This window comes from Bemisia tabaci, chromosome 2, assembly GCF_918797505.1.
Source record: "Bemisia tabaci chromosome 2, PGI_BMITA_v3".
NCBI classification, from domain to species: domain Eukaryota; kingdom Metazoa; phylum Arthropoda; class Insecta; order Hemiptera; family Aleyrodidae; genus Bemisia; species Bemisia tabaci.
The window spans coordinates 27,329,367-27,342,366 of record NC_092794.1 but is presented as its reverse complement, the minus strand read 5'-3'; the positions used below and the strand labels follow the sequence as shown (position 1 = coordinate 27,342,366).

At 37.7% G+C, this 13,000-nt stretch overlaps 1 protein-coding gene across 3 annotated transcripts in view; it reads right to left on the bottom strand.

Annotated features, from left to right (window-relative positions):
- Chro (chromodomain-containing protein chromator) overlaps nucleotides 1-13,000 on the bottom strand; it is a 39,312-nt gene that overhangs the window by 12,984 nt on the left and 13,328 nt on the right. For 2 of the 3 annotated variants that reach the window (XM_072297055.1, XM_072297054.1), the window contains exons 11-19: nucleotides 10,606-10,754; nucleotides 8,870-9,022; nucleotides 8,042-8,121; nucleotides 7,017-7,124; nucleotides 6,450-6,613; nucleotides 3,162-3,574; nucleotides 1,504-1,654; nucleotides 750-834; nucleotides 61-165 (exon numbers count right to left, since the gene is read on the bottom strand). In XM_072297055.1, coding sequence (XP_072153156.1) covers nucleotides 61-165; nucleotides 750-834; nucleotides 1,504-1,654; nucleotides 3,162-3,574; nucleotides 6,450-6,613; nucleotides 7,017-7,124; nucleotides 8,042-8,121; nucleotides 8,870-9,022; nucleotides 10,606-10,754 — 1,408 coding nt within the window. The remainder of the gene's footprint in view (nucleotides 1-60; nucleotides 166-749; nucleotides 835-1,503; nucleotides 1,655-3,161; nucleotides 3,575-6,449; nucleotides 6,614-7,016; nucleotides 7,125-8,041; nucleotides 8,122-8,869; nucleotides 9,023-10,605; nucleotides 10,755-13,000) is intronic. The other variant, XM_072297056.1, reaches the window with a different exon arrangement.

The following is a 13,000-nucleotide window of genomic DNA, read 5'->3' as shown; positions in this document are numbered from 1 at the left end:
TCTCTGAGACATAATGATCCCGTACGGAAAATGAAATAAATATAAAAATGATTAACAAACCTGATGGAAAATCGTCTTCCAGACCATAATCACTGTCCGAGTCAGATTTTGCTGTGTGGAATTCCATTAATATCTTGTCATTATCGACCAACTTGGCACTTGGCGCTGAAATAGGTACAAGAAGTTGATGCAATAAATTACCCTGCCAAGCATTTGAGATTCACACTAATAAAAATGCTGGCTAAAATAAAAGACAAGTTTTCTGTTTTTCTGGTAAAGCAGCAAAGATACACCAAGGTAGGCTAGAATGTACCAAAGCTGACAAGCACTGACAGTACCTTTGTATCGCTCATCAAATTTGCAGAATTAAGAATCCATCTGATATGCCAACATTCAAACGTATATAACTGGATGTATTTAAGATATAAGGAACTATGTTGCACGCAAACCCTGTGCACAAGTTCCTTTTAGCATAGATACATCCAATTAAAGGCTGAGATGATTTGACAGTAGGATGATTCTGAGTTGAAAAGAGGTGCAGGATTAGATGTTACTTGTTTACTTGACCAGTTATAAAATCAACTTAAAAAGAATTGACTTCCACAAAAGTTCTTTGATTTCTGTTTGAACTGCAAACCAACTACATACTACAAATAAATAATCAACAAATTTGATTGAGTTGATCGGTTGAAGGAATGCTCCCTGAAATTGGCAAAACGAATACCATTGAAATATGTCCATATACTCACAAGACTGAGGTTTTGCGACAGATTTTTTTAGCAGCGTTCCAGGAGACACGTTTAGTGATTTTCCTTTCAATGCTGCTACTTTGTCCTAAAGCCAAAAATAAGAACATGAATCATATGAAAATGAATAGTCACTTCTGAATGTTAATGCCAAAAAGGACCTTGATGCAAAGGGGAAAGTTACGAAGGGAGTGGTATTTGAACAGTTAGGTCGAAAAATCTACTTCAAATTTCTTGACAATAATCACTCTTCATTACATGAGTGCAGAAAGTTCTTTGCTTTTCTGTTTGTTGAGGTATTGTAAAATGGCCTTCACATTGCTACGCACATAAGACTTTTTTTCATCTCCATTTTTTGAGATAGCCTTCACATTGCTGTCTACATGAAACTGTCCACTTTGCTATTTTTTTCGCAAAAAGCAGTTTCACACACGGTTTCCTCCTCAAAAAGTAGCACTGCCTTTTAATTCAAGTGCCTTCACATTTTTCCCTTGAAAAGCCTGCGACTGGCCTGCGACCAAACAGTCGAGCACTTCTTGCACGAAGCTCCAAAAAAGCAAAAAATTAAGAGAGGGTGTAAAATCGCATTCCAATTTGAAAATTATGCCTCCGAGACATTGAGATATAGTTGACAGATCAAATATTGATTTTAGTGCTGATCATAAATGAAAAAAATTGAATTTCAACTTTTCTGAGTTTCTTAACTTGACGGAGTCTTGGGCTTCAAATGAACTTGATAACACTAAACTTCACGTACCTCAGAGGCAAGGAGGGCAGATCCTAGAATTGACTGAATTGGCTTAACTCTGTCCTTAGGTGGTCTCCCAACTGGATTGGGACCTCTAGGTCTCAAAGGCGGAAACTGAATTTTGCTTAAAGGTGGGGGCCTTGTAGAAGAGACCGGAACTCTACAAAAAAAAAGAGAAATAAGCACAAAGCATGAGAATCATCATCCGACGCTGAGAGGCACTTCCACATTCTCATCTGAACTTTTTCTCGACTATAGGCAGGGGCCCAGAAAATGCTGGATTGCAATCCCACGGTGAGTCTCATTAGTGACTTCAAGGCAAAGGCCTCTAATAAGCGGCTGGTTAATGCTTAGTGTTGTACAATCAAACGTCATTGAATCAACGCTAATAGATTAGGTCCAGTTTCAACAAAATACCAGCCTCAGTTGTGACAAATTGAATCCTCTCTGGTGAAAAGCATTAATTTTTTATGTTGGTAGCCATGACAACTGCATTGAAAATTTCAGACCTAGCTCCCAGATATAAGTTCAAAAGTGGCTGGATGCAAGTTTCAGCCGTAAGTCAAACCATAGAATGAAGTGTCAGGTGTTTTTCTGTGTAAGTTACAACCCCACCTATCAGGTTCAAAAAAAGAACCAAATCCACTGGAGGAAATTCAACTCCTTAAAGACTTCGGTGTTTTACTATTGGTTACAATGGCCCTGTTGGAAACTTCAGCTGAAGCAAAAGGAAGCATTATTTCTCAAAGAAAATGGTTAAAAAATCTAGATGATTACATCAGGAAACTCTGAAGTACACTCCTAACTTCACAATCTGCATAAGGAATATGCATTTTTTAAAGCTTACCACTTCAAAAACGATACTTTGGCACAAATGAACATTCCGTAAGAAAGGTTGTTCCACCCAACTCTTGCACACTAGGATGCTACGCAATATTCAACATGGTTGATGCCAGCCCCCCCCCCCCCCAACACTCGTAAAGAGATGGGATTTTATCAACCAGCGTGTTTATATTTACACTTTTCTTGCATTGATGAAGACCATGATGCTTCTCCTTGATTTGGCGTGGAAGCATTAGCGATGTTGAATACTGCACAGCGTGCTAGTGTGCAAGGGTTGGATGGAACGATTCGTCAAGGTACACTCTACTACAGGTATGGACAAACGGGGTGCCGAAGTGGCAGCGCTGAGAAAATCGGCGATCGAGTGACGTATGAAGTCGTACCGTCCATTTGCCGCGTATGTCTTCGCAGTCGTACTCTCGATGCTGTCAAATCTACGCGTTTTGACGACTTTCTAAAATTCCATTTGTCCATACCTGTAGTAGAGTGTACCTTGACGATTCGTATTACAAAATGATCATTTGTGCTGCAGTATCGTTTCGAAGCAGAGAGCTTAAGGAAGCATACTTCTTGCACAGATTATAAAGTTAGGAGTGTATAATGGACTTTTTTGGTGTGCTCATTTTCATTTTAGAGCCATTTTCTATAAAAAATAACTCTTCTTTCTGCTCTAGCTGAAGTTTGCAACAGATCCATTAGTGCAAAACACATGATTTCACTACCATCACTTGTCAGTTGATATGTTTTAACTTATGCTTAGTACACAACACTATATACTTTGCATCGATACTAATAAATGAAAGGATTATGGAGTCATAAAATACCTTGGAGTGGCTATTCTTTGGAGGGGTCTTGGAGTGGATGTTCCAGATGGCCTCAGTAAGCCAGTTGGTCTTGGAGAATTATTCAATAGAGATCTGGGAAGAATACTTCTGTGTACGGGGACTTTCGGTGAGTTTGGTAGAGCCTCTTGCACTTTTTGCGGAACTTGATTCTTCCGAACAATGCCAGATTTAGGTACTCCCCTCTGTGTGGGCGATTGCAGAACGACAACGCCTCCCTTGGATGTTTGCGGTAATACGCCAGTCTTTCGAAGGGATGATAGTGCTTTTTGAGGTGATAAAGAATCTAGTTTAACAATGCCAGATTTATTTGACATTATGTACACACCTGAGCTGAGATTAGGTACCTGACTTGGATCCACTTTGACTACTCCTTTTGCACTGGCAACCAAAACCTGCAAAGATGGGAGCAATGATTAAAATACCACTGATTGCCATTAATTACATGAGAGAGCATTGAATGAGAGATTGATCATATGCACTAGGATTCTTAGTATTCTTCAAACTTGAATTCCCTGAATTTTTCCTGTTCTTAGAGAGTAAAAAGAGAGGACAAAATACCCCATCTAAACAATGCTGACACCCTAAACTGAAAGTTAAACACTGTCATGATTGTGAAGAGCCAAACTTCTTTGTTCAGGGCTACATTTCTGAATCCCTCTGTTACCAAGCTTTTATCTCATATTCCTTGGAATCTATAGTCTTTCCGGACGGATTAAAATTCCTGTGTTATCACAGTTGCTGGGAACCCTGTTATACTCCCGGATGATAATCTACAGGAAGGTGGACCTTAGATCAAGGAGGCAAATTTTCATTCATGAAGGTTGATTTTTGTGAGACTGAATTAAAAAATTGGTGATCCTGTTTTTGACAGAAAAAGCTCTCCAGTTTTACTAGGAAAGTAGAAGCAATCTATTTAGTCAATTTTTGATATCTATACTATAAGCTCCAAGACCTCCTAATTTTGCGAAACTGGTAACGCTTAGTTCCCGCGTTCTACCGGGCCGATTTTCATGATTTTTGCGGCTATCGACGGGCAATTGCCTCTAGATAAGCCAACTCTTTTCAGATTTTCAAAATATGGCCCAGGTTTTTTTATATTACGTAGTAAAGTTGCGAATTCTCCCATTTAAACAATGTAAATTTATACTTTTTGTCATAGTTCGTTTGAGCGTTCTACCGGGCCGATTTCCATGATTTTTGCGTAAATCGACAGGTAATAGGCCCTAGATGAGCCCGCTGCAATCAGATTTTGGAAAAAGGACCCAGGTTTTTTTTAAAATCACGTTATAAAAGTGAGTGAGTTTACAGAATGCTCCGGTACTGCTACCGCTATGCGCGGGAGGATGCGCAATGGTCGAGGAGGTTGCGCAGTAGCTGGGTAGCCTGCGCATCAGCTCTACACTTATCTACACAAGATTCGCACCGTAGATCTCATGTTGAGCGGTGGCCGAGTCGTCCAAGACGTCAAATGCGTCCGTTTCAATCACAGTGTGGGTTCGATCCCCGACTCATGAAATTTTAATTATTACCTGACTATCATTGTTCATTGTTTTACTGCAATATTTCATCAAGCAGTCATTCCAAAACGCGTCCTTTTAATTTTAAAGTAATTTTAAGTAAAGTTTAAAATTAGAGTATACCTCATATCGTATTTTTTTAGGGGAAAAATAAAACTAACACTGATAGGAGGGTAAAAATAGGGCCGCGAAGCGGCCCATTGATGGCGCGGAGCGCTTTCAGGGGGTTGGGCCACGTAGCGGCCAGGGGGCGTAGCCCCCTAGTTTCTAATAATAATAATGATAATAATAATGAAGCAGTTAAATAGACCTGACGTCATCTTGATAGATAAACAGGCGCGTGTTGTGCAGCTCTTGGATTTTAGCATCCCTAGCGGACACAATTTGTTGTCGAAGTATGAGGAAAAAATATCAAAATATATGCCTCTCTCTGTGGAAATTAAGAGAATTTGGGCCATGGACATTGTCTATATTAGGCCTATTATCATGTCCGTCACAGGAGTCGTACCGGAGAGCCTGATTAAACACCTAAAAGAGCTGAAACTCCCGGATCACCTTCTCCACACCATGCAGAAGTCAGTTATTCTCAGCACCTGCAATATAGTTCGGAGTTTCCTTAACATGGAATAGTCCCCTCTCTTTCATCTCTCTAATTTCTTTTTTGGTTTTTAGTTTTCTATTCTTGAAAATCTTAATTGTTAGGGCATAAACAGGACCCAAGACTCTAGTCTTTGACTCGTCTTGGGCTCTTAATACCAAGAAAAATCCTGTGAGGAAAAAAAAAAAAAAAAAAAAAAAAAAAAATGAAGCAGTTATACCCTTAATACAGGGTTGCCAAAGAATTTAGAACATGAAAGGACCGCGCACACCTCTTATGGGAAGCTGCACCAAGAAGAAACCTTAATTATGGCATTCGATTCTCCTCAAGATGCTGATCAAAAGTTATTACTGGGCCAACTTTCAACGATGCACCATTATTGCAAAAAAACAGTCGAGAAGAGTCAATTATTTGGCGATAAAAAGCCAGAAAGATTCCTCATTTCAGCACTTAAGTGCTGTAAGTCAACAAGGAAATCAGGAGAGCTCTCTCACCGACCGGCAGTCGTATCTCGGATTTCGCTTGCCGTTTGGCTTGACCGTCCAAATCAGATTCTTGAGGAGCATAAGAACAGGAAAGTCAGAGAAAAACAGTGGATGTCAACCGGACAAGAGCGGGAGGGAGATAACCCCAGAGTTGGCAGGTACAGATAAGAGGACGGAAATGTGCCACGTTTTTTCCTTATTTACATCAGGTCTGTTCTTGAATGCTTCGTTCTATTTTACTCATTGACGCCGAATATTTGAATCTCGGCCGTTTTTTGCGAAAACGGTGCATCATAGAAAGTTGGCGCAATGATAACTTTTGATCAGCACCTTGAGGAGAATTGAATGCCATAAAAAAAATTAAGGTTTCTTCATGGTGCAGCTTCCCATAAGAGGTGTGCGGGGTCCTTTCCTGATTTACCTGCCGCATTTTGGTAAGATTCCCTGACAACTGAGGATGTACCAGCTGGTTGAAAGGAAATAATTTGATTTAGTTTACAGGCAAAATTTGCCGTTCGAAAGGTTAAACCCATTCTAGGAAGCAAATGAAGGCGACTCAATAATTTTTCCCCAACACAGGAAGCACTTCAACGGACAAAATGTTTTTACAAAAAAGGGAAACAGGCCAGTTTCCTGGAACAAACGAAGTAATGTGAACAGTTAATACCTCTTGGTTTTGCTGACTAAGAGAGGATATTGATCTAACCACCGGTTTGATAGATTTGTTTGGTGACGAGTCAGAATCTGGACCGATACCTAGTTCAGCTGCTAGTCTTGACAGAACTTGCTGCCTTTCAGGTACTCCATTTACAGCTGTTTTGGGAGATTCAGCTGTAACAAAGCAAAGAAATTAGAAAAAAAGTAATATTTACAGTTCAAACGAAGATGACTGTTTCAATTGTAACAAGACTTTGTAAGGCTCAGTTAGAAGGGAAATATAAATTGAATAAATAATATTGGCAGGAAACTTGTAAAACTTTTATAACTAAAATCTAAAATTGATTATAAGTCGGAAAAAGATCTAAAAATTTAGTCTTCCGATTTTTCGAACTTTCGAGGCTTTTCAGCCTTGCAGATATTTTTCAAAATGAGTGACCAGATTGGTTGGAAAATGCTAAAAATTATATGAAAGATAAATTGTTACCTCAATTAGGACGTTCTCATCTAATTCCACTGTAATTTGCAACAACTGGGAAGAGAGAAAAGATGCAATATGAATTTAAATTAAACTTACTTCTGCTGCTGTATTTGAAGGCGCTGAACATTTCATTTTTGTCTAATTTCATTTTTTTAGAACCACTAGGTCCTTCATCATCCGTGCTATCAGAGTTTCTCCTTTTGCCTGCAATTGTTAATTAAAAGTTTGCAGTAAAATAAGGGGAAAAGAGTTCATTTTGACTGAAAAATATGTTTGTATAAAATTTTATTCTTGAAGGAAAAATTTAGTGTTTTCTTAATGAGAGGAAGGTTTGCATGGACTGCTACTAAACATGCTGCTTTTCTTTCATAATTGATTTTTGAAACATATTTCATGTTTGCAATTTTTAGAGCAATCTCTTAGGTCAGATTTTCACGGAGACTTATCGTCATAGCATTGAAATACCCATTGTGCAGCATTTTTGTAGCAATCCAGTAAATTTAATGGAAGATCGATGGACAGATGTTCTCAAACGGATTATGACACCTCTAAGTGACTCTAGCATTCTGTTCTATTTTTAGCCTTGGGTTTGGTTTGTTTGTTTGATTTTGTTATTTTTTATTTTGTTCTGTATTTTTTTTTGGCTGAATATTTGAAAGTGTCTGCTGAAATTTTCCAAGATATTAACTATTGACAGAAATCAATTATATTATTTGTTCAGTACTTTTTCTTACTGGCATTATATTTCTCCTTGAGGAAAGAATTGAGTGCTCACACAGTACCTTTTCACCATTACTTACAATTAATCCCCCCCCCCCCCTGAAAAAGTTTACAAGAAACTTTGGACCCTGCACAAAATTTCATGAAAGTTCTGCTCCTTTAGAATGCTTGAAGACCCACCTTATAAGTAAGAACTGTATCCAGATTATCTAGCCTTTCCGGACGAGTGGATGTCCTAGAATTCATGCTATTTTCATGTAATGCTTCCCTTATCTAGTACATGTAATGTTGTTGTTTTATGTTGAGCTTTCCTTGTTTTATGTATGGTGCAAGTGAGTTGAATTTTCGTCCTTTTTTTGAAAATTGTAATGCTTTGTTTCATAGATTTATTTAAAACATACCTGATTCGTCCATTCGCATTGTGCCACACCACTCCTTCACTTGACTGAGGGCTTTTTGTTTACTATTCCGTATGGGGCGTCTGAAATTAACAAAATGTATTTATTTTACAAGGAGACACGCATAACTCTACATGAAAGGAGAAATACATTCGACTTGCACAAACGTTTTGAACAAGGATGGACAAATAAAACTTTTTTTAACACTAATAAAACCACTCATTTGTTACTTACTACTTTAATACATGATGGCCATTTTGGGCTTGGATGCTTATCGTCCAATGGTGCAGATGAAGTGTTAAAAAGTGTGTTATGCGACAACAAAAAGTAAAAAAGACATTTGACTTGCTTTAACTGAGTAAAAATAAATAAAATCAAACTATATTGAAATTCAATGAGAAAGAAAGTTTCACTTGAAAAGATACTTTGCTAAGATCTTATTGTTTTCAGACAATTTGAGAAAGTTCAGTGTCAAAGAAAGACAACCTTGACGGAAGAACTGGACTTTGTTTTTTTTAATATTTTAGAACTTTTACACTTCCAATAAGTGGTATATATTTCCTTTTACTAAGCTACAAATTATAGAGGATAGAGTCAATTTTCATGTTACTCATGGTATTTCTATAAAGCTAACTTTCCAGAATACACTCAATGAGTGTCAATATGACACTTACTAATTTGATCAGGAATTTTTTGGATTTTTTCAGGATGAACTGCCGGATGATGAAAGGTAACACAAAATTATTTTCATGTGCCACTAATATGTTTCTCTCTCTTTGGATCAAATTATTTAAGCTTTGGGATTCCTTTATGCTTGATTCAATAACTTACCCTTGTTCATTTACTTTCTCCCCTACTTTCGGAGATGCCAAAGTGGACTTCATCTTGGCGTTCTGCTGCATTTTAGCTATGTTTGCTTCATAGGCTTTTAGTAGATGCTGACAGTCTGAGAGGTTATCTGCCGGCTCCCAAGTATTTTGGTCCCTTCAGAATATTAATAAAATAAAGAATAATTATTTGGATAGATAAAAATATAAAACATTATACACTGAAGACTTTCGGTTGGATATCACCCAAAATTTTGATAACCAAAATACAAGACAATTTATCTTGAATGCTACTGTGGTCTCTTTAATTTTTTGACTAAAAACATAAGAGGGGCATTTTTAAAGTACATGAATTTTTCCAGAGAGGAATGAGGATACTTGGAATCGATAAAAAATGTCTCATCCGTTACCCTGTAAGCTTTCCAATAAGTCTTTTTTCTTTAACTTCGGTCCACTGTTTAGCACGTGACATTATTCTTTCCACACCCACTTGTCACTGCTGCAAGTCCTAAAATTAGGACTATACGACATGTATAAACATAAATTGCAGAACTCATTAGAGGAGTATCAAAATCGCTCTGTTTTAACACTTGTTTGGTTCTTAAAGATGAAAAAAAAAATAATCTATCCAGCCCAAAAGGATATTCCAGCTGTAGACTTTTACAAAATCTCTTTAGAAAACCCAAAATTGATAATAAATTCGGATGCAAAGTATTGAAAAGAAATAGCCTAATTTTTACTACTGGAGAAGTACCGAAAACTATTTAATAGAAGAAAAAAAAAGAAAACAATACTTTTGACAGAAATTTATACGAAAGAACAAATTTGTTCAACAGAAATAAGGCAACACTCTATACAATTGACCATGCTACCCCAAAAGTTGCGAATATTTAAAATTTTGAATCTCCCACGATTTTCCTTGATAATCCTAATATGTGTATACTTCCTAAGAGGATTTATCATGAAAAAATTTTTACTGAGAGTCCTGGCCACTAGACTAAAGTATTTTATAAAACCGTATCTAAGGGAGTGGATTACGATCTTGCAGTTTGCTGGAGACAGTGGCGTGGCGTGGCGTGCTTTACAGTAATCTATTGATCCGTCATTTAAACCTAAGGAAAAGCATCCAGAAACAGGGTGTTTGCGGCAAACACCTTGGTAATCGATTATTTACTACAGCTTCAAATGGGGAAATATCGATAGATCGCAAAGCACGCCTTGCCAATGGCAGGAGAGTTATTTGTTAGGCAGAACTAAATAGGAGGTATTACAGTTACATGGAATAGGCTCTTGTCTTTTCCAAATTAATTTTAAAGTGTCACAGTGATTTTCAAGCTTAAGGAAAGATGATCAAGGAAGGTTCATGGCAATGGAGTCATTAAACTTATCATTGTGATAAGAAATCGTCTGCTATAATGCGCATTATGTGAACCACAGACAAGCAAGCTTGTGTTCCTGTAGCACTACCTCAAACTCCAGGCACTTTACAGCTTTTTCATTTTGATGAAGTGAGACTTGAAATAAACGTTATCTATCGGGGAGGATATAAGCTACAACACTGGCACATTTACGACAGAATGCAAGCATATCGCTGCTTCCAAGAGAAGCTCAAAAAGCTTGTTGAGATGCCCTCTCTTATCTACTTAAATTGTATACACTTCGAATTGTGACTTAGTGATGGCGGGGTTAACTTGATGGAAAAAAAAAGGAAAAAAAAAGAAGTACACTGAATGTACTTACGGAGGATAGCCTTCCCATTTGAGTAGGTATTCAAACTGTTTCTTCTTAGTGTTGTATCTCCTGGCAACAATTCGTTCCACACTGTATTCTTCATTACTGTCCTCCTCTTCATCATCGGCGGTTGTTCCACTTTTTGCGGGTCTTGACTGCTGATTCAGAACGACGGTTTAAAAATATAGGCAAAATTTACAGAAATTGTTACAAGAGAAAATTCAATCATTTCACTCAGCACTGAATGGAATCTCATCAAAAAGAATTACTTTGGAAAAGAGGAAGTCTGCTTGTTGTAAGTGATCAGCAGAATTCCACATATTTACTTAACACAGGCTTTCCATAATTTCTTCCCTTGCCGGTTTCCTGACTTTTCCATAAATTTTTTTGATATTTCCTGACACCAAAATTGCCAAATGCCCTGACTTTCCTAGATTTCCAATCAAAACCTCTGCTTAAATTTTTCTTCTTTTGATTGTGCAGACTTTTTCTGAGCTTTGGAAAAAATCTCCACTTTTAAAGATTTAAATTAAGGAAAAAGGCATTGAGAAGTTCTTGAGCCAAAGCACTACTTGCATATGTATCACCCTGATTTTCCAGGTTTTCTAGATCGCTGGAAATCTTGTCAAAAAATATGAACTAAGAGAGAAAACAAATGATTAAGGTGAATCCTCAGCTGCAGTTCCGAAAAAATCCAACACGTCGCGCTGCTAAAATCCGGCTCCGAAATAAGTGATTATTATAGATATATTAAATTCTAAGACTCATAAGTTCTAGCAGCATACATCTGGAATGCTTAGAAAAAAAACGCGAGCTTTGAAAGTTTAATAGTAAGAGCTATAACTTGATCCCAGTTTCTCTTATGGGATATCTTTAAGTGCGAGAGAGATAGCTCACGGTGGGAGAGAGATATCTGCAACTGCTGAGAGCAATCAATCGCAATTGGTCGCATCAAGGTCATCATGCTTAACCCTAATTTTTCCTAGGATCATGTTTCAGAGCTTCAGAAATGACTTTTCACGTCTTTTTTAGTGTCAATAGGAAGAAGAATGTTATGGCTAGAACTTATGATTCTTCCATTTTAACAGAAATTCCTTTAACTTTCATAAAAGCAAAACCTCAAGGACTCACGTGGAGCTGTACGGACTTTAATAGTGTGGACCAAAAAATCAAAACACAGGCGCTCCCTGCGCAGACAAAGTTCTTACTACGCACCGCTGTAGATTCACCTTAATCGGTTCATTAAAGGATTTCTTTAATGATTGGAGAATCTACCAGTGGTACTCTATTCGTCACCAATTAAGGACACAGCTGCTTCAGATCAAGGTAAGTGAAACATAGGTATGCTCTTCCCGACTCATTCGGCCAAAACTTGGCTTTTGGCACCCGCCGGTAGAGCAGTGCAGAGAAATATAAATTTCAACAACTTTGCAGTCTTGGCCAAGAATAAATACGACCGTCTACTGTTGATGAAGATGAAAAAAAAAACAGCCACAGTGCTAAAAGCAAATGAATTTTCATTTGTAAAGAATTTGCTTGCATTGAATTTATTCGTTTTTATCAATAGCTGACGGTTATATTTCTTTTTGGCCAAGACTCCAAAATTATTGGAATTCAAACTTCGTGCCACAGCTCTAGCGGCGGAAGCCTAAGCCGAGTTGTAGCAGAAAGGGTCGGGAAGAGCATACCTACGTTTCACTTACCTTGGCTGCAGATTATTCATTAAAAGTCATTATTGTTGTTCCATAGGTTGAATTCTCCGCAGGTGGACTGGAGGATTTGTACTGAATTAATCATCCCACCACTTGATCTGTTCAAATTATTGATCATAAGTACCAAATCCACCGGCGCGGCGGAGGCTGTAATAGTTGTGGCATCTGCACTCGCTGATCAGTTGAAAACAGGGATGCAGAATCTTCCAGGCTTCCATATTCTCACCCTTCCAATTTCCACATTTGCCCTTTTTAATTCAATAAAATTTCCCGCCAATGAACCACAAGACAAGGTGCAAATTTCAGCATTATGATACGTGATTACTCGTCAAAATTTCATGTACAAAATTATTTGAGCGACGAAAATTACTGGAGGTAACTCGTAAGAAAGATATTAACGTTTTTCGATGCATGAATTCAAACTTTCCGCTCATAGAAAACACAATTATCTATTTAAGTTAAATCACTTAATGTTACCATGGCAGCCTTAACATGACAACCTCAATATCAGCGCTTCAGCTTGGCTGTTGCACGTTGTCTACACTTTAAAAGACACACAGTAGGGAAAGAAAACAGCTCAATTGCAAGACCTATCAAAACTGTTGCAATATACAATTTGATACAAGAGGACTCTTGATTTTCATGTAAGCAGGAAATCCAAATTTTTCGTAACTCATGCTACGTAATAACGT